This window comes from Lepidothrix coronata, unplaced genomic scaffold (genome assembly GCF_001604755.1).
Source record: "Lepidothrix coronata isolate B3197 unplaced genomic scaffold, Lepidothrix_coronata-1.0 Scaffold18, whole genome shotgun sequence".
NCBI lineage: Eukaryota > Metazoa > Chordata > Aves > Passeriformes > Pipridae > Lepidothrix > Lepidothrix coronata.
The window spans coordinates 6,052,201-6,074,291 of NW_016690198.1; the positions used below are offsets into that span (position 1 = coordinate 6,052,201).

General features: G+C 38.9%; 1 protein-coding gene across 3 annotated transcripts in view; it reads left to right on the plus strand.

Moving 5' to 3' along the window:
• The window catches only part of SNCAIP (synuclein alpha interacting protein), a 93,945-nt gene extending 72,114 nt beyond the window's left edge, over positions 1-21,831 (plus strand). For 2 of the 3 annotated variants that reach the window (XM_017807386.1, XM_017807387.1), the window contains 5 exons: positions 3,364-3,533; positions 11,073-11,165; positions 13,595-14,657; positions 16,366-16,436; positions 21,265-21,831. In XM_017807386.1, the coding sequence (XP_017662875.1) occupies positions 3,364-3,533; positions 11,073-11,165; positions 13,595-14,657; positions 16,366-16,436; positions 21,265-21,349 (1,482 nt within the window). In that variant the 3' untranslated portion in view covers positions 21,350-21,831. The remainder of the gene's footprint in view (positions 1-3,363; positions 3,534-11,072; positions 11,166-13,594; positions 14,658-16,365; positions 16,437-21,264) is intronic. The other variant, XM_017807389.1, reaches the window with a different exon arrangement.
• The last annotated feature ends 260 nt before the right edge of the window (positions 21,832-22,091 follow it).

Here is a 22,091-nt window from a genome sequence, read left to right on the forward strand (position 1 = left end):
CTGGGCAAGATCCCCTGGTTGTCCCGTACTTGTTGCATGGTGACAGTCAAGACAATCTACTCCATGAACTTCCTTGGCACTGAGGTTGTGCTGACAGGCCTATGGTTCCCTGGATCCTGTTTCCCACCCTTCTTATAGATGGGTGCCACATTTGGCAACTTCCAGTCATAGGGACCTCCCTTGCTGATCAGGACTGCTGGTAAATGGTTGAAACTGAAGCAACTTAACTTTGTGTTCAATTGCAGACATACTCCCTGTCCATCAAATTTGCTAGAGCCACTAGTCACAGGAGTACATTTCCATATTTGTGTTGTGGCCACTTTGAGTGAAAACTATTTGGAGAAGAAATATTAATAAAATTATTCCAGGAAATTGCAGAAAGGTATTTGATAAACAAATTACTCACTGGAGAAGAACAGATAAAACAGTAAATAACCACTTGGCAGAAAGGCAAAAAATAAAAATTAAAGTTCTCTCCCACATTAGGGAGGAAGACATGTCTAAAAAGGAGCAGTAATTCTCAGAGTCAAAAGACTCATATATATCAGTAAACATACTAGTCCTGTTACCACATATGAACTGATCCACATAACCTTTTAGGCCACTGCAAGCACAGAAGATTTGTATTAGTCCAACCCTAAAAGAAATACCGCTAGTCTGTAATAAGCTTCAGAGCTGCTGATTATGATTATGATTATGATTATGATTATGATTATGATTATGATTATGATTGTGATTATGATTGTTATTATTATTATTATTAATATAGCAATCTATTTATAGATCTAGACACAGAGAAGACATAACTCCATAAAAGCCAGTTTGAGAGTTTCACATAATAAAAAAGAAAAACAGGTCATAGCTGAGCTGAATGAATAGACTTGAAAAGAAGACAATGAAATAGATTTGGAGGACATGACCATCTCTGCATTTTCTCATTAAGGGGGTGTGTCTTTTTTTCTTTTTTAAGATTAGAGGAATAGACATTGTAGAAACTTGTATGAGAATAACGTAAACAAATCATCACATCCATTCTGCATCTAGTGGTTTTATTATTGTACTGTAGACAATGACTATGGTCAGATGGGAAAAAATGGATAGAAGAAATGTTTATGATTTACTATCAGGGAGCACCATTGTGGTAGAGGGTATACTTAGGGTTGCTATACAATGTGTGTTTAGGGTTGCTATCTCAACAGTGCCTCACTGAGATGTACAATGCATTTGAAAAAGAAGTGAGTGTAGATGATTTTGAACAGAGTGGTGACATCTACAGGCTGTTCTCATGAATAAAAATAAACCAAAAATGGACTAACCCTTTTTTTCCTGTGAGGAATGAACCTTAATAAATGCCTTAGAATTCTTAGGATTATTATATTTTAGATAAATATACAAATCAGCAAGTGCTTTGTGTTGTAACCATGAGAAATAAATCATGAAAAAATTAATGATGATAAAAATACGCAATGTTAGTTATGTCGCTTCACTAACACCTCGCAGTCTTAAGTGTAGTTGATATTTTGTTGTGCTGTGAAACAAAATAAGCCCTCTGCTCAATAATCTTATACTCTAATTTAAAACAATGTACAGTGAATAATCTAGTAAGAAGAAAAAAGTCAATGAGGAGACAAGGAAATTATAAGCAGCAGCATAAAAATGGAGAGTCACAGTCTTTCAGTGATTCCCTGGAGCTCTCATTCACCGTGTTTATGAGCAAATGTCACTGCTATCATGTTCCTAACTATAAGATTACTTTCTGCAAGGTCATAACTCTCCCTCCCTTATTTTCTTTCTTGATAAATTAAACCCATGAGATACATGAGTGTTCATAACTTTCCTTTCTGTGTGGTTTTAGCAGACCAGGCAGACCAGCATTCTTCTTTCTCAGATCGCTGTGCCTGCTGTTTGTGGTCAGAAGGTCACTCTAATCATCAGTGGCTTACCAGCTCTGCTTAGATAACTCAAGCAAGAGCTCAGCTCTTCTGCATGTGTATGTATAATGTTAATAAGCTGTAGTTTTTGGGTGTATTATGATGTTGCTCAGAAATTTTCCTGAGTTCTATGATCAATGTGTGTCAGAGCATTGCTGAGAACATTTAGGTCCTATTCTGTGTTCTTCAGTAATCCAAATACTATGTAACACTGATTATCACAAACAGATTATAAAGAGTGAAGACTTGGCCTCAATTCTTGCTTCAGTTATTGTGTGTCTTGAGTCAGCCTGACAGAACTTCTTATGCTCTTAGAATGCTCTGTATTCAAGTCTCAAAGTAACTCAAATGTCATGCTCACAACCCAGATGGTTCTCCAGCAACAACCTAATCTTCTCTGATAGTACTGTGAGTAACATGGGGATATACATCAGAATATAAGGCATAATTTTTCTTACGGACTAAAAGCTGACCCATATTTCAGTATGTCTTCAAGAGAAAATAGGGATTAGCCAAGCAAGTGCAAAGCAGTGAGACTTCTTTCATCATTAAGAAACCAAAACTCCCACCAGATTGATAAAATCATTGTGCAGATCTTTTTCTGCAATAAGAAATTTGTGCCTGTCTGACCTAAAGTATGTGCCTTGTCTTTCATATCCAAACATCACTTAGCTAAGGAACCAGGACACTGAGACAGCTCTACTGAGTGTTTTAAATGTAGGGATTCTGCTGTGGTAAGAAACTGAGAGGTAAACCACAAAAGGAGTCAGCAAATACTGTAGCAGTGACATTCCCAAAAGATTCTAAGGGTGTGGAGATCCCAAGAGCAGCTACTAGACCTGGTAAGCCATTACACTCATCACCATCCACTATAAACTGACTGGCACGCTGCTCTGGACCCTGATGTTATCTAGAACTTATGTCCTTTGAATTGCACTTGCCTGTGTCTTCTTTTCTAGGTCTGCTATGTGTAAAGTTATCACCATTTTCTGTAATGCATTATTACTGTGGTGCAGGAGAGAATTAATAGGTGACCTAATGAAAGTCCTCTGTTTTCATTTGATGATCTCACTCACTTTATGAATGCTTCAAGTGGTACTATGCTGCGTAAACAAATGAGCAGAAAAATTAATTGAGTAGAAGTGCAAGGGGAGAGGAAGAAATAATATAATATTTTTATAGCTCTTCTGAACCACAGCTCACTTTTCTATGTTATTGTTGCACTAAGGGGTAGATTTTAGTGGTATGTGGTTTGAGTTCAAGCTGCATACAGGCTTGTCAGTGACTGAATTTTAAAAATTACTGGCTCAGACTAACATTTTCAGGCATTTTATTCAGGAGTGTTTTACATCCAACCATTCTTGTGATGATTAGAAGTCACAGCAGAGACTTATACTTAGAGATGTCACTGTTCCCTTTTATGTTTTTACAGACATTGGTTGAATATGGAGCAAATGTCACCATGCAAAACCACGTGGGAGAGAAACCCTCACAAAGTGCTGAGCGACAGGGGCATACCATGTGTTCCCGCTACTTAGTAGTTGTGGAGACGTGTATGTCATTGGCCTCTCAGGTTGTCAAGCTAACTAAGCAGCTGAAGGAGTAAGTGTTTCATTGTTAGCAGAGTGATTGATCTTAAAACAATACCCTACTTCATATTCAATTTATTTGCAGTGTCTGTTTTCTGCTTCATATATATGACATTTTCAAGTCATATTTCTACTTTATTTCTCTGCTCTTTCCTACTCTCAAGTATTTGCCCTTTCATCTTTAGCAGCTCAATTTTTCAGCTGTTTTCTTTGTGGCAGTTTGCTATGAACATAGGTGAAAGGAGCAGGAAATGAAAAAGGTATATATGAAGCAATCCAGTTTCTTTCCCTTTGCATACCTTGGGATCACATCATTACTGGTCATGGTTTCTGTTCACATAGCATGCTTTTGTATACAGTGAGTGGTTCTTCCCACTTACAGTGCTGGGTGTTGATGTTGGGAGGAATAGTAGAAATAGTAGTTGGAGGGGTTTTTTCGGACTTGGAAGGTCACCAAAGCCCACAATGGCTACTGGGGAAATATCTTCTGTTCTGTTTGTCCTTCATATGAACTGGTTTTAATATTTTAGTATGATTTTTATTAAACATTCTTTAAAGAACCTGTTATTTCGAAACACAAATTTTTGCAATTGCTTTCTTTAGTTGTAGGTGCAGTTACTGTGACTTACCATGTCAGTAGGCTCATAAGACTCTTAGAAACCATCAACACTGATGTAACATTGTTCCAATTTAAATATGTGATCAAGACCTTGTCAGCTATCACAGTCCATGAAACTGACTTCTGATAATCCCATGTTTAGAGAAGACCATATCATTTTATGCAAGCAGCATGTAGCTAATTTTACTGGGTATAAATTATAATACTCTGCTAGTAGGGAAGCTGTAGAGCAGCCTCAGTGAGAACAGATGAGAGGCTACTCTTTGCTGGACACAACTTTCTGCAACAGGTCCACTTCAGGACACAGCTACGACTGTAGATCAATCTTGAAGCACCTCTGTGAAAATATATTTAAGAAAGGGCAGAAAATGCCAGAGAGAAGAGAAGAGAACAGAAGAATGACAAACAGAGGGGACAGCAAGGTCAGAGGAGCTGGAGGCACACTATGTTGGAGAAGGCACATCCCCAAAGGGACTGTGGCCCATAGAGTACCACGGTAGAACAGGGACATACCTCGAAAGGACTACAGCCCACGGGTAAGTCCACACTGGTGATTTCCTGAATGGACTGCAGCCTGTCAAGGACCCACACTAGAGCACGGGAGAAAGTGGAGAAAAAGGGAGCAGCAGTGAAAAACTGCTACACATGAAACCTGACCTGTGCTGCATGTTGGCTCACTGAAGAGACTGGGTGTAACCTGCAGCAGTGACAAGAGGGGAAGAGAGGTGTCTGGAGTAAAGCCTGAGAACTGGGGAGAGTTGGATCTAGCAATGCAGATAAATTTGAGCTTGCAAAAGGGGAGGATAGATGTTTTAAACATCTGTCCTTTTTTATTTCTGCAAACCTGAAGCAATAATGAAATATTTATGCTAATTGACAATGAATTAAGTTAAATTTCCCAAGTCAAGTCTCTTTTGCCCATGACAGTAGCTGGTAAATGATCTCCCTGTCTTTACATTGATGTTTTCTCTCTGTGATATCTTCATTCTTCTTTAACATTGATACTGTCAAAAATACAAACAGTAAACTGAGAATTATTATAATTTTCAATTTTCGTAATTTCACAGTCTGACACTGTTCCCTTGGTTCATTTGCTGAAAAATAAAATCAGCTGACATAAAGGAAAAAAAAATAGAATCTAGGGCATTTCCTAAGTAGGCTGCATTAGCATCTGACACAATATATAATGAAATTTATTTTCCCCATTGCTCAGTAGAAAAAAAAAAAGGAAACACACACCAGGAGGTAGAAATGGCAACCACAGAGTCTCCATGTTTCAGTTCTCTTCAGTCCTCACCCAGTACTTGATGTAAGTGTTACTTCTCTTATAAAAGAGAGAGACTTCTTATGTCAGTCAGCAGGCTGCTCACCCCCACAGAAATAGTCTAGTTGTGACTTTCATGACAAAAGTATTAACGCTTTTCCAAGTCTCCCCACTGTCATCTCATAGATTGTATCCATAGGAAGTAATTTAAATTATTCTTATCTGGTCCCTGATGGGTTTCGTTGCTTGTTTCAGCTGGAATTAAATCTGCTTCCCTTCATCAGTCTATTTTTCAGGATTCAGATTAGTTCCAGTAAGTGCAGCAGCAGCCTTTTCTTCCTCTTCTACAGAGAGATGTAAGTCTCTTGTGCAACCCTGTTGCAGTTTACTGAGGCAGTGAAATATTCTGTTTTCTGCTTGAAAGAGCAACTTCTGCATGGCTATTTGGGCTGCAGGCCCCAGGCTGTGAGTGGTTTTGATAGAAGCAATGGACCATGTTCAGAGGCTCATGCTCAGGAGGCAGAGAGGATGATGGAAAAAGGCTCTTGCCCTGTTTGCAATGCTCATCCTTCTTAAAAATCCAAGGATGTATGAAGTACCTGTCTGCAGCAGCTTCTCAAAGGGACCTTTAGCATAGCATGAGAATCCACTGGCTGCAGCACTCTGAAGATCCTGAAAACATCAGATAGCAACAGATAGAAGTCCAGTTTACAGTCTAAGTCAGTTCAAATGGCTATTATGTAGGAATAGCTCCAACTTGGGCAGCTGAACTAGCTTTCTTGTATTTTCTCCAATACTTTTGCAAGTGTCAATGAACACTGTTCTAGAGACAAAAGAGGTATGGTTGTATCATGATGGATTACCTGAGCAATCAGTATCAACACTGAAAGCCCTTATGTGCTTTCTAGCCTTTCCTGGGCTGCTGTAAACATGAGCTGATCATGCAAGATGCTGAAGGACCTTGAGGGGAAGCTGTAGGAGGAGCTGCTGAGGTCACTTGGTCTGTTCAGCCTGGAGGAGACTGAGGGGAGACCCCATTGCAGTTTACCACTTCCTTGTGAGGGGACAGGAGGGACAGGCACTGATCTCTTCTCTGTGGTGACCAGTGACAGGACCCGAGGGAACTGCATAAAGTTGTACCAGGATAGGTTTGGGTTGGATATTAAAAAGAGGTTTCCCACCCAGAGGATGGTTGGGCACTGGAACAGGCTCCCCAGGGAAGTGGTCACAGCACCAAGTCTGACATAGTTCAAAAAGCGTTTAGATGATACTCTTGGGCACATGGTGTGACTCTTGGGGATGGTCCTGTGCAGGTCTAGGAATTGGACTCGATGATCCTTGTGGGTCCCTTTCAACATGGTATATTCTGTGATTCTGTGATTTCATGATTCTGAGTGGGTCATTAATAAGGCATAAGAGTCTCTCTCAGATAACACAATGTCTCCAACCACAGGAAGACTGGAATGGTTGATATTGTGCAAGAAGAAAGGCAGCAAAGAAACTTAAACAAGCACCTATCTTCAAAGGTCTTAACCCAAAGAAGGATGTACCATCTTTCATTCTCTTTTTATGAGCTTTTCCAATCATGAAGGCAACACAGAGCAGTTCTGGAGACAAGTTATTCCAATCCGTCACACTATTTGAAGTGTCATGGTTTGAGATAGCCCCAAAATCCAATCCCCTAGTCTAAGCCCCCTCCCACATCTCAACCTAATGTGAGATGGGTTTTTCCAGACAAAACACACCAGACTCAGAATGGGGAAAGGGAATATATTACAATGACTGTACAATAAATACTACAATACATTATACACACGATCACAATATCTCTACCATGACATATAGTATTTACAATGATCAGATCTCTTCTCCCCTCCAAATAAAAGTCCAGGAGGGAAAGAAGGACAGATCCCTTCCAGTCTCTGAACAATAGGAGTATCTTCCAAGGCAGCAGGTTTCTTCTACTCATGCATGCAGCATGCAGTCTGCTTTTGTTTTACTTCCTGAGCTCTCCATAGGTCTTACAATCTTACTTACTCCTTCACTGATTTTATCTACCTAAAAAATCCTTAGTTGCAAGTGTGGAAAATTCCTGCCTACAGTATGACTTTTATTGTTTGGGCTTTCCTGGTCTGAAGAGACCATGTCAAAATTAATGACATAAAATGAATGCTTCCATAGACTTATTTTACAATGCTACTTGCTGATGGACCTGCATTCTGAAATGGTTTCACTGTCCCACAGTTATGGACCTGAATGTGTCTCTGGACCTGTCTCTGTTTAACAGAGACATTTACAGATTCTTTTGATACACTTTCAAGACAAAATCTCTGGCAAGGCAAAGATCAAAACAAACCAGGAGTCAAAAAATGAAGTTGAGAAAATGTGCTGGTTTAAGAGTTAACCAGCAGGGGAAATGAACTCAACTCAAAGGAGAGATTATAAGTCAGAATAACAATTTATTAAAATAATACAGTAAGTACAATCATACAAACAAACAATTGGTCTTAACCCACAAAACCCAAATGTATAACCCAGTACCCCGGGGCATGAACAAAGTGGTGTTCCTTGGGCCCCACTTGAGTCCAAAGTAAAGGGAGAGGGGAAAAACCTGCTGGTGGGAGAGCTGTTGCAGTCTGGTCAGAAGTGGTGATTGCAGTCCAGCTGAGGGTGGTGTCTAAGTCTGGTTGAGAGCGATGAGCTGCAGTCTTCCTCTGGATCCCACGAGTGGTTGAAAATGTTCCAAGACTCCAAGATTATATATCCTCCAGTTCAGTCAGGAATGCTCAGTGCTTCCCTCAGGGCGGGGAGTTCCACAAAGGGTGTGAGGACAAGAGCATCCTCCTATCTCACAGGCCTCTTAACACCTAGTTTATAGCCTGAGGAGTCAGGCTCTATGGGCAGAGGTGCTAATAGTCTATTGACAACAGTTTCTGGGAAATGGCATGGAAGGCTATAGAATACACAGTTTTGGGTTACACCCATACCATGATGAACTGGTCTCAGCTGTCCTAACTAGGACAGAAAATAATTTAATATCTTCTGTTGCTATCACTTTTCTATGTTCTGTAAAAGAAATCCATGATTTTCCTGGAACCTCACAGGAATAGCTGTAAAAATAGCTTTTTTTTTTTTTTTTTTTTACGTAGTGCTATGGTAAAATGTGTGCAAGTTGCTGGGTTTTTGGTTGGTATGGGGAGTTTTTTGTGGTATTGTGTATTATATAGACGCATGGTAAGAAACTCAATGTAAACTTTACAATGTTCATCTTTTTCTTACTTAGTTAAGTAATTCTATTTTCTGCTTTGTATAGTGGCCATTCTTGTTTTATTTGAAAAAAATGGATAAATAAGAAAACATATTATGAAAGACACTTCAGTAACGCCCAGTGCCTCAGCCTATTCCCTGCTGAGTTACTGAGCTCCCTGATTTCATTAGGAGGTAGTTGGGGTCCACAGCTGTCTAAGTAGACACAGAAGAGTCCTTACATATTACTCAATGGGAACATTGTCTGAGGTAAGACCCAGAATTTGTCCATTAAGTATAATAAAGTAAGTAGACTCTCTTAGCCCAGAAGCTACCGTGATCTTATCTCCTAAATCAGTCTGGTTTTAATACTTTGCAGTGTTGCTATTCCAAGAAGCTGTGACGCCTTGTTTCCAATATTATCTTAGGTATATATGTGTATGTTATATATCTTTAGGGATAGTGCTGGCAAGATGTGTTAGTTTATGTGAGTTATACACTAACTAGAACTGTGAAAATGGAGGAGACTTCAATTCTTTTAAAATTGAAATGTTTAAGTGGAATGAGAATATTATCTCAGAAGAAGACATATCAGAAATTTCCACTAAAGCTAAAAACATTAAACACATTAAAAACTGTTAGCTGCATTATTTAGGTATTTTAAAAAAGAAATTAAAAGAAGGATAAAAGACAAAAAAAACCAGTGAAATTGCATCACAACCTAATTTCGAATGAAAATTTCCCTGGTTCTTAAAAGAGAGTATCTCGGGATCTGCAATATAAGCCAATGTTGACAGATAATAGGAGTAATCTTAAAATAGTCTAAGGAAGTGTGTAGGCTAGAAGAAGGAAGATGGAAAATTAAAGGAAGAAAGGATTTGCATAAAGCATGGCTGTGTTGTAAAATGTGGTGGCAAGGCAGTATGTCAAGGTCACACCTTTATTTCTGTAGCACTTTTCAAATCCACTTTGATATATTAAAAGTAAAACATTTGTTTTCTGCCAGCCCTGCAAGTACAACCTTTAGTTTAAAAAGTCATCTGGATTCTTTCTGGCTTTGACATTGCCAGTTATAAAGGCTTCATTTGGAACTCCACTAAATCTTCTGCTCATGGCATGCAAGCTAGGAAAGTGTCCAGCTCACTGTTTGAGAACTGTCTTAGTTCTGCAGATCCAACAAGAATAAAAGTCCTAAAAACATATTACTTATACAGCAACAGAAGCAAAGCCTGGGAGAAGCAGATAAAAAGTCATTTTCCCATGGTCATTTCATCAGGACCAGGGAAAAAAACACAATATACCAATTCTGTTTGATAGCATATGTACAGTAATAAAAAGCTCTAAGTCTCTTGTTTTCCAGTAGTTCCCAGTAATTCTGTCTGTGCAGTGTTTAGAAGCACTGGAAATTACAGGTCGCTAAACAAGATTGAATGTTGTCTGTGGTGGTCAACAAGCTGAAGGAGTGTTTTGATGTTAGAATGGAAAGTCTGAATTGGGAGAAGACCTTTTTGTGCCAAATTGTTCTATTCTATCATTCTTGTAAAGCTACTTGAGGGTTTGTAGGTTATATTGTTCAACTGAGTCCTTCCTATGGAAATAAGTATATTGCAGGACAAGAGATATAGTGATTGCACACGATAAATGTTAAATGTTGTTTCTAGAATGGATATCACTCTCATATTACTAACAATTTTTAGGTACTATTACCATTTTTGAGTGTTGGTTTCTAAAGCTATTTACAAAACAATCACAATACCACACTGAAAGTGATAAACGGCATTAGGTATAGCACTACTGGGTGCTATAAGATGGATGCAGAGACCTTCAGTAAGGTTGGGCAGCAAGCAGATGTGGCACAGAGGTCATACCTAACTCCATCCTGCAGCTGAAGATGGGACCAGTCCTTTCCAGTGGGCAAAGGCTCCTCTCTGAGTTCATTTGCAGATAGAAGAGGAGAGAACAGTTGTCTCAGCTGTTGCTTAGCTGAATAAAAGTCAACCACCAAACATCAGAAGTGACTGTTAAATGTGTCCATTTTCTATTCCTTTCTACAAACAAGTAAGAACTAAAGGGCCCTAAGTTTGCTCTGCCAGATCTTTGTATCTGTGAGTCACTCAGTTCCAATTCTCTGCTGCTTATGATCACACACTTTTTCTTATATGAAGTATAATAAATAATCTGACAAGTGAGATTCTCTCAGCTGTTCTTGTGCAGTGATTATGAAATGCCAACAGAGATTCAGAAAAAAGTACAAACTCTGTATTTTCTTATTTATGAGTTCTCTATTTACTTACTACATAAAGTACAGATGAAGAGGACTTCTTCCTTTAATACAAAGTTGAAAGGATAGTATCTGTTACCCTGCAGATTACTAATGCAGACAGTTTACAATTTGAGGTAAACAGTCTTAAATTTTCTTGCAGGCAGACGGTGGAACGTGTGACATTACAGAACCAACTCCAGCAGCTTTTAGAAGCCCAGCGGTTGGAGGGCAAGTCACTGCCCACATCCCCAAGGTGAGGTGGGGGAATTGTGCTGCAGTCTGGATTTGCACATTTTCCTGGTATATCAGTTATCAGGAGAAGCTGTGATGTGGCTTAGTAAATGTGTTCTGTAAAGAAAATGTGGGGGTTTTACCTTGTAGGCTCAAAGGTGAGCTTCTGGAATTTAGCAGTGTGTAATGTTGATAAATATTGGAATTTTTGAGTATGAACTAAATAGTCCCTGTTTCCCAACAGAGTGAAAACCAGTTTTACAGTGAAATATACTATATTTTGAATTAGATGAACAGCAGAGGATCCTAGAAATCTGTAGGAAAGTTGTAAAGTTTGACCTCGTGTTGATCCACTGTACATTACTGCTAGCAGTAAGTTATAAAGCCAGTTACCAACAAATCCTGCTTTCAGATTAATAAGGCTCTTTACACTCATTAAATCTTTTACCTGCAGTAGCTTGAATAAAAAGTGAAAACTCTAGAAATTTTATGTATTGCTTATGTATCATGTCAGAAGTTGGAGAAAGAAACTCAAATGACGTTTCAAACATTAAAGAAGAGGAAGGTGAAGACTGAGGACTGAATCTCTGACAGTGTGATGCATGGAAGTCAAGCAAGCCCAGCTTGTCACTCACAGCAATCTGAAGATTACTTTGAAAAGAAGTAACTCACATGCAAAGAGAACTCAGTTTATCATTACCTTCTAATACATTTTCCTCTCTGGAAGCCATACAGAGTTTCGGAGTTGTTAGGAAGCTACATCTGTGTTTAAGTAGCCAGAATAAAAGCTTCTGCAGGCATTGATGATCACGGCTTTGGGTTATCAAGTATGAACTCAGAGGATGAGTGACTGCTTTCTTTTGATTCTCACAGAATCTCAAACATTTTTCTGTACAAATGCTCCACGTCCCTGGATTTCATGTGTCATAGTTTCAGGCAAGTGCAGATAGTTACAATAGTAGATAACGAAGACATTGGGATTGCAGATGCATTTGTGTAAAGGAACTTCAGCTAGGAAAGGACTGTAAACTCCGAACTCCTGCTGAAGTAGAAAACCACACTGGAAAGAGGGGTTTTTTGTCTTTTTTTTAGGAATTTTTGTCTTCCCTGTCTGCCAGCTTAGTAGGTACAATGGGACCAAATGTTGTCTTCCAGCTCATTTGGTTTCTGTGATTTTTGCTGGCTGGTCTTTCCAGGTGGTCTCACATCTGAGTACTGCTGAACACCAGGACTGTTTTACTTTCAATGTCAGGTAAGATAAGGTGAGAGCAGACCTCTCAGCATTCACTGTTTCTGTAAAAGGGTAGGTTTCAATATTATTTTAGTTAAGTGAGCAAGTCTGAAAATTGTACTCTGTTTATTTTATTTCATGGTTGGCTACTATTTTTCCTTCTGGGTAGAACTCACTTGTGGATATCATCATCATCATCCAAGGAGTCAGTAGCAGATCTAAAAGAACCTATCCCTTTTGCTGGGAATGTCTACTATAGATAAATACGTATTCTTTAGTGTCTGTTTTGGTTAGCATAGGAAAAAAAGCACAAAGGGAATTGAAAATGAAGTGGGTAGTACAGGCACGTGAATTTTTTACACTGTGAGAATATGGACTCAGCAGAGCAGAAGCTGCTTGCCTGCCTCACACTAACTTTAATTTTGTCATCTTGTCCTTGCACAGTGGAAAATTGGTTTAAAATAAGAATGTATATAAGTATTATGAGCTCTAGCATATATCAGAGGGAAAGAAAAGGTCTCTGTAATTTACATTCTTTGCAAACTGGGCTTATGTCAAATTGCTGTTTCCTTGCTATAAAACATTTGGAGTTCTAAATTTAATTTATTATTCTAATAGTGTTGAAATACATTCTTGTCACCTTTCTCTTGCTTTTCAGTATTTCATATCTGAAAAAGTTTTGAGTGCAAATGGCCCTGACTTTTTATGAGGTCTTATACGGCTATTAGTACCAGATGAAGTGTAGATATATGAAATCATTGCAATGTGGAGAGCTAGTCCTTTCACAGTACTTAGAATAAGCTACTTTTGTATTATGATGTGACTTGGATAGGAGGCATTTGACCTTGTGCAAGTTTCTTTGCCTTTTAAAACATGACAAAATATGAAACAATTCCCATAAATAGGAAACAGTAGTTTCTCTAGAGTTTTCCTCATAAAGTCATATTTGGTGTTTAAATTTAAATTTCAAGTTTTGATTATAAGGAGTTTTCTTTGTGAGAGAAAGTGAAGGTCCTCAGATCCTGAATAGGAGTGGAAACAGGGTTACATCCTTCTTTATGTAATCTTTGCTGTATCATCATAGTAATAAATTCCATGTGAGTAGCAATGAAGAGGATACGTAACAAGAAGCTGAGACAGACAAATACACGGGAAATGGCAATTTCATATTTTAAATATGCATTAATTTCACTGTGGTGTTTCTTCTTTTTTTCTTTAAGCTTGCCATCATCTCCTGCTTCTGGCAAACCCCAGTGGAAACCATCTGAAGCAGATGAATTGTCTCCACCAAAAAGTAAATTGAACACCCAAGATGGGATTCAGATTCTTGGCAGCTTGGGAACTTCTAGTCGCACTCGAGCCAAGATAAAAGATGAGGACTCAGATAAAATCTTGCGTCAGTTGTTGGGGAAGGAAATATCTGAAAATGTCTGTATGCAGGAAAAGCTGACTTTGGAATTTCAGGATGCTCATGCATCCTCCAAGAACGTGAAGAAGATTTTGCCAGAGAAAAGGGAGTTGAAGTTAGCACGACTGAGGCAACTGATGCAGCGGTCTCTCAGCGAGTCTGATACAGATTCACCTAATTTTGAGGACCACAAGAACACTCCTGTGAAAAGAAGTGACAAACCAAGACCTCAGCCTATAGTGGAGAGTGTTGAGAGCACAGAGAGTTTGAACCTGATGCTTAAGAAACACACTTCTGCAGCAGGACGCCGCTTCCCCTTTGGTATCAGGGTCTCTAAGTCTGTGGATGGTCACAGTCCTTCCCCTACTTCAGAGAGCAGTGATCCCGATAACGAAGCCCCATATCAGTCTGGTATGGTACCTCAGAACCAGTTTTGTGGAGACAACTCTCCGTCCAGCTCGGATAGTGCCACTGCTCAAAAGGTTGCTACAAGCCCTAAGAGTGCTCTTAAGTCTCCATCTTCAAAGCGCAGAACGTCTCAAAATTTGAAACTTCGTGTAACTTTTGAGGAGCCTGTGGTGCAGGTGGAGCTAGCAGAGTCAGAACTAAATGAGGAAAAGGATAAAGACCAGAGCAAAGGACTCATGCGGGCTCCACCCAGCTCTGGGGAGCATATAGGGGATCAGCTGAAAAGGCCTTTTGGAACCTTTCGGTCCATAATGGAGACACTGAGTGGCAACCAAAATAACAATAACAACTGTCAAACAGCAAACCAGGTCAAAACCTCATCGACGCTGCCTTTTACCTCATCAGGAAGGAAGACAACAGACAGCAAGGGAAATCCAGCAGTTCTCTCAAAAGGAAGAAACAAGCCAGTGAGTGCACTGAAAGAAGGAAGGGCCTTTTTTTTTTCTAGTCTCTTTAAGTAATGAATAAATTTGACAGCTTCTTCCTCTTGCCTTTCTATAGCAAAAGGATGCACACAAATACTTTATTGTATTTGACCTGTATAAATCCCTTTTAATTTTGGAAGGCTTTTCTGAGGAGTGGCAGGTGTTGCTTGTCTGTACAAGACTGTACAGTCTGTGCTCTTAGAGCATGTGGTTCACATATTCTGTGTTTAAAGCTTTCTACTGAAATGTGATTCACACGGAAATGATGTTTGATATTGCACCGAGTGACAAAACTTACAATGAGAATGTCACTCTTGAAACCATGGGATATCTGAGGAGTAAATTACTGAAGGATTCGCCCTGGCCTGTCCTATAGCCAAGACTTGATGAGAAATACAACCAGGAAAAATTTCAGAAATGGTCCTTCTGGCTTCTGTGTGAGTTATAGTGTTATTTGCCCACCTTCTCCTCATAACAGAGTCTTCTTGTACCAGAACATATGGTTGGTCTGTAGCAAAATGTACTGGATCCAGATCATCCCCCCTTTGCAGTCAACACAATGTCCTTTCTGGGATCCCAACAGAAAGAGGAGTGTCCCTCTTGTTTAAAGGAAGGAGAAAATACTTTGAACAAATGTATCTTTAAAGAGAAAGAGGTATTGAATGAAAGAGACAGAGGGAGGAAATACTGTGGGCGCAGTGTGTTTGTAGAGTGGAGAGAAGTGTGAGCATCTGGAGATAAAATACAATTGAGAGGGAATGGTAGATGATTTTGTTCTCTGTGGAAGTCACACTGGGAGGGAAGGGGTGGATGGAAAGACATGAGGTGGAAAAATAAATTCGAGATGAAAAAAAAAACTTAAAGTGGGCCAATAGCAGGAGGAGAAGAATTGGTGAATTATATACTGTTAAAAGTATGACAAGGTAATGGGAGAAAAATACAGGAAAATCTTAGGCAAAGAGGAGGCAAAATGGGTATGGAAAAGAAACAGTGGAAAGAGAGAATTTGGAAACAGTGAGCAGTCCATGTTAGTGGGTGCTGCTAGAACGGTCGTGTATAGCATACTGTAAAATGAAATGAAATGAAATGAAATGAAATTAAATTAAATTAAAAATTCAAAGGAGAGGAAGCAGGCTAAATTGAAGTGGGACTGCATTTCTTAAAGTTTACTGAGAATCACAATATGAACTACTGGTCTGAGTCTTTGAAGATCTGAACCATCTACTTGAACAGCCAGTTTAGTATGGAAGTATTTATATAACACAATGCTTCTTTTTTCAAGTGAGTGATTCAGATTTCATAGTGACAAATGAAGACAGTCTGTCTTCAAAGATGTTCTGATAGATTGTAAGGTCATGAGCAGTTTTCCTAGTTCCCTAAGAAATTTGAAGAATTGTGTGAGGTAATTCTAACAGGATTGATGCTTGCACTGTAAAACACTTATTGTCTGTGAAAAGGCCATGTTTGCATGTCACTCTTGTCAACATCAAAACTGTGGAAAGAATAAATTTTCATACCAACCCAAAGGACCACAGCACACATCTCAAAGAGGTAACAGATTCAGGCATAAAAAGAAATCTGTTGAAACATTACTGTGGCTGTCTGACTGCATGTTTTGGTAGATTTCCATGTTATGCATGTGGTGAGCACAGTGCATGCTTTTAACTGATATGATGTTGTACTTCCTTAGGATCCTTTCTTCAGCTACACCAGTCTTTCCTCTAGCACGTTGAATGAAGAACTTCTGTGTAACTATGCTTGGTATGTGCTTATGCATGCTAATGTTTAGCATCTCTGTTGCTTTGTTTTCTCAAATTGTGTTTGCTAACGTTATTTGTAACTGAAACACTGGAATCTATTGACTCACAAAAAGGGAAGTAGATGAACATCTAAATTCCTAGAAAAGCAGAAATTTATGATGGATTTCTGCTGATGTCACCATTGAACTGGCTACAGGATTCAGTTCCAAGCAAGTACAGAAAGTATTCATACTCATAAATCCACCAGGGTGTATAGAAGACTTTGGCTGAGTATTCTGCCTCCGTTGAATGAAAGTCAAGAACCAGATGAGAATGGAAATTAAATTTCCTCTCATGAGGACAGCAAAAAAGACCACAGTTCATCTCTAAATAGAGTACAGAGAACATGAGGCAGAGTGCTCTACTTTAAGTAGTAGTGCTTCAAGTAGTGGTCTTTTATTTTTGCATTTTTCTTACTCTCCCTTAGGTTTTGAACTTAAATCTGTTTTGTAAAAATCTGATTAGCCATGACTGTGTTCAAACTCCTTAATTTGGGGCAGATAAAGATCAGTCCCCCAGTGTCCATAAAGACATGTTGGGAAAAGAACATTTAAGCCATTAGAGAGTGTCTAAATGAGGGCAGTGAAAAGGATGAAGGGCCTTGAGGGGAAGCCGTATGAGGAGCTGCTGAGGTCTGTTCAGCCTGGAGCAGATTGAAGGGAGACCTCACTGCAGTCTACAACTTCCTTGTGAGGGGAAGAGGAGGGGCAGGGACTGATCTCTTCTCTGTGGTGACCAGTGACAACACCCAAGGGAATGGCCTGAAGTTGTGTCGGGGGAGGTTTAGGTTGGAGGGTGGTTGGGCACTGGAACAGGCTGACAGAGTTCAAAAAGTATTTGGACAGTGCTCTCGGGCACATGGTGTGACTCTTGGGGATAGTCCTGTGCAGGGCCAGGAGTTGGACTCGATGACCAATGTTTTTTTTGTAAGCAAATGCGTTCTAAAAATTGCCTGCCATTTTTACTCAACTCTTAACACTCACAAATTCCTTTTTCTTTGTCTGTTAAACTCAGATGTAAAGTTAGTCTGACGTTAGTCATTCTGCAGTTCAGGAGCCTAAATTACTTTCAGATTAGTATTTTCTATATCTAATACATTTGGTTTTTTGTTCACTAATTTGCTAGTGCCAGGACCTTCCCATACTTGAAAACTGAATTTCTGTAATGGAAATGGGAGTTTTGTTCTGAAGTCATTGGCACAGCATATGTGAAACCAGAAACAGAACTGTAAGATTTCCAAGAGGTTTCATTCTCTCCAGAAAACAAAGAGGGGAAAATCCTGTGCACAAAACTTCACAGCAGTAGTTTGAGGAAGCATCAGTGGTCAGCCTCCAGTCAAAACATCCAGCTGCCTGTCCAGGCCATAGAGGAATACAAAACTATTAAGCTCATCCTTATGTTGGAGCTGTCTCCCAAATGTAGCCATTTGTTGTAATTTGGCATTGCCTTGTGTAACTGCTCTTGTGTGAGAAATCCCTTACAACATGGTATTTCCCAGAAACAGTGAGAGATAGGGAAGGTCTGGCTGCCACTGCAGAGATGTGAAGTCCCCTGCTGGGAGGGTGATGGCTGGGCCTGAGCTCCTGATTACACCTCCAGACACTAATGGTCCAGGCACCATGTCCTGAAGTTGCCCCCATGGCAGTGGACACATGTAGAACCAGAGAGCAGGAAACAAGGAGCAGAGTGCCTGAGGGGCACAGTTTGAGGAGACTGTTATGGTACCCACAAATTAGGACAGAAATGGGCAAATTGTGTGCTAGAGTCTGTGGCATGAGATCTCCAAAAATCACATAAGAATGGAAGTTCTGTTGTGCTTTTCAGAAATGAGAACACAGACCCAAAGGCTGTCAGAGCTTCTAAACCAGCCTTGTGATGCCTTTTAGTATCTCCTGTGATTTTTGAATGGGAAAAATGGGTGCCTGTTGTTGGTCCACTGCATGATGCCCAGTAGCTGTGAAATTTAAATAATAGAACATCACCATTATGTGGACTACAAGCCCCTGGACATTATCTGAATTTCCCTTGGGTGGCCTGGGGAGACTATGTAATACTGTTTCAGAACTATTTTGAAAAAAACAACTTTCTGGAAAAGAGTATAATCTTTGGTGTTTTAAACCTTTGAAGATTGTTATATTGGGGAATTACATTACTGGACACAGTTGCAAACCCATTTTAACTCTAGAGCCTTATATAAGGGATTTTATTATCATCTTCTGAAATATGAAGTCATTATGCAAAATCTGCGTTCAGAGAGATGAAATTCCTGTCCACCAGTTTCCTGTTTTCTTTTTCTTCAGCTTCTCTTTATTTAATTTTTTTTTGGTCTTTTTTGTTTGTTTGTTTGTTTGTTTAATTTTCATTCAAAATACCCAAATACATCAAGGCTCTGTGGTTTGTTTTTTCAAATTGGTCACAGCTTAATAGCAGAGGACTAGAATTGCTAGAATGCTAGAATTTTTAGTGGCCTTTTTAAGTTTGATACACCCTATTTTTCTGAAAGCCTTGAAGGAAATTTCAGATGTACAGGATGGTTTGGGATGATTTTTCCCCTTTTGGAAGGATTAGCTAGTTTTTGGCAAATTACAACTCCAAACAAATAGCTGTAGGTTTTTTCCATCTTACATGTATGCCAATGAACAGCTCTTTCCCATACTTTAAATTATCTGAGACCTGCATTACATTAAAGTAAGCACTAACTCACCATATCAATAGAAACTCCTGTATTTGCTGCAACTATCAACAGCAAAAATTGCTTCATACATTGGGGCAGTCAGCAGAATCCACTGTCAGATTTCTGTCAGATAGTAAACTGGGCATATTTCTAAAATGGTTAAGTGGATCTAACCTAATCCCACTGCCAGACCTAGTGCTAGATAAATTAAAACTTCAAATATATACTCCAGAAAAAGAACGCTTATCTGTATGTCTCATGAAATAGTAGCAATTCAAGCTAGTACAGTATAACATCAATATGAAAGTAATTTAAACCTCTCCTCAGAAAATTTACATTTGTTCTGTTGTGAACTGCTATGATCATGCATCACTGCTTGCTGCATGAGGGGATTTTTAGTATTTCTGGGGCTATACAGGCACCAGAAGATGTGAGAAAATTAATTAGGAATTTGGTTACTGATTAGTAGAATCGGTAATACGTTTTCTCCAGGTCACAGTATTGTCACCTAGAGACATCTGCATTAGCTAAAAATGATGCTCTTTGAGGTCACATTGCAACTGTAGAGCTACAAACTGGGCTCTTTAGAGTGCCTAGTGAGACTCTACATGGGGGATTCACCAACAGGGGCTTTCAGCACTGCAAGTCTAAGCTCATGCAGTAGTTCATTATCTTAGCCTCAGAAAGCAGCCTTTAATAAAGCTATGTGAGTAACGTTAAACATATTGTTGATAACAGCAATGCATGTTAAGTGCCAAAAAGGAGATATAGCAAAAAGGTAAATGATCCTCTTTTACCTCAATCCCATTCCTACAAAGTCTGCCTCAGTTTTGTGCCTTTTGCTCTTGCTTTGGGTATGTGACAATAGTAATTTAGATGAATGAAGGAGATTTTAAAATAAAATGATCCCTGATGCCCTCTTACCTCTTATTAAGACCCACAACTGTGATCCATGAGAAGGTCAACATCTGTTAAATCCTGAAGTAACCACAAGGTTATTGGGGATATTTGGTTCTTTGTGATGATTGCAGAATGAAATAAATTGATTCCAGTTTATAAGAATCAGCCTCACAAATATGTGAGTTTAAGACAAACTTTTTTGTACATATACTCTTGCCTTCACTGTAGTATCTGTCCTTTGCAGCAGCAAACCAGGTAGTCATTATTGTATTGTAGGAGTTTTGCTGCTTTGCTGTTCAGTAGTATAACTAAAAGTGAGATTTTTAACTGATTTGGAAGTTGCTGTGGACTTTAATTAGTTGGAAGGTTAATTGAAGAGAGGGGGTAGATGCTGGCAATTCAGAACAAGGACATATCAAAGGAAATGAAGAAAACTAGTGTTACAAATATGTAGTTATTAATTTTTTCACCCTAATTGGCAAGCTATCATTCGAATCTCATACACGATAGACAGATTTTTAAATTATTTTTTAATTTAAGTTTACCTAGTGGGGAAATGAAAACACGCTATGGAGAAATTATCCTCAACTGTGCATCTAATAAAATCCTAATGACTAGAATTGAGTTTTTACAGAAATTACAATGCTAAAACAGATACAGGCCCATGTCAGAAAGATAATTACTGCTTTCCATTTTTGCTATGGTGTTTGCCTCCGTCTTCTACCTAAAGCAGACACATAGAATAAATACCGTGAATCATCTTCTGAAAGTGTTCATTTCTCTCTGATGATTAGTAATGGGGACAAGATGATTCCATTACAGGCAGAGTCAGAAACCAATAGGATATGCCTAATGTTTATTGTAGTGGATCTGTTTGTCACTGTGATACTTTTCACTAAAGGGCAAGAAATTTTTTGGTGTTCTGTTCATTATTACCACGACATTACAACAACAGGCTAATTAATGCCATGACTGAAAAAGCTCCTCATCATCCCAATGGTTTCCAGGTTTGATTTCAGAATGAAAGCTACAACTCAGTAGAAATACACAGTATTAAAAAGTATTTTGTGTAGTACATGTCTAGAAAAATAAGCTCAGAGAGAAAGATTAATTCAGACTTCAGTACATGCAAATGGAATAAAACAGGATAAATAAGCACAGTGCAAATACCTCTATATTGTTAGTGTTACCATTAATAATTTTCTTTGTTTTCCAGGCATGATGACATAAACTGTAACAGCCAGAAATCTGTCAGTCAAAAGAGTACTGAAGAGCCAGAGCTGCAGGAATTCTTCCTCTAAACCACGTGATGATGTCTTACTTCATTTGAAATTCCTGAAATATAGCCTTTTAAAACACTAATGTGAGACATACCCCTCACCAGCAAAACAGCAGCTGTTAGGATGCCTTAATCTGTAGCAGTTAGATCATAAACAAATCTTTTTTATGATATATGTGTATATGTAACTTGTTTGTAAGCTGTGCTATGTAAAGGCATGGGTGAGCAACAGTACTTTGAAAATTGTTATGACACAGGCAACCTCCAAAATGTTTGTTGGGCCACAGAACACATTTTGTACTTTGTGTCTTGCATGGATATATTGCATATACCTTTATTCCCCTTTGTCAGTGGCATATACTGTCAAAGTTTCAGCCAGGACTCTGCCTGTGCAGCTCCTCAGTGAGACCAAGGCAAAAGCATTGATTTTTTTTTCCCGAGTATATTTGTCTGTTGTTATTTCTATTTTTTTGTAAAAAGGAAATAAAGATGGTGCTAATAGGACACAATGAGTGCAGATACCTCTCATACTTCATTTCCTCTTTTGAGCTTTAGGTTTTTTATTGTTCTTTTTGGTGTTCATTTGATAATTAGAGAATGTCCAGTACCTGTATTTCAGTTCAGTCAATCGAGCCAAGAATTGCTTTAGTGGTCATTTATCAGCTTTAAAATGTGTCGAAATAAAAAGAAAGTATAAATGCAGTTTTAAGTTACCAAGTACTGTTACTTGCAAAACACCAGCAGTGTGCTCAGCTTTGTTCAAA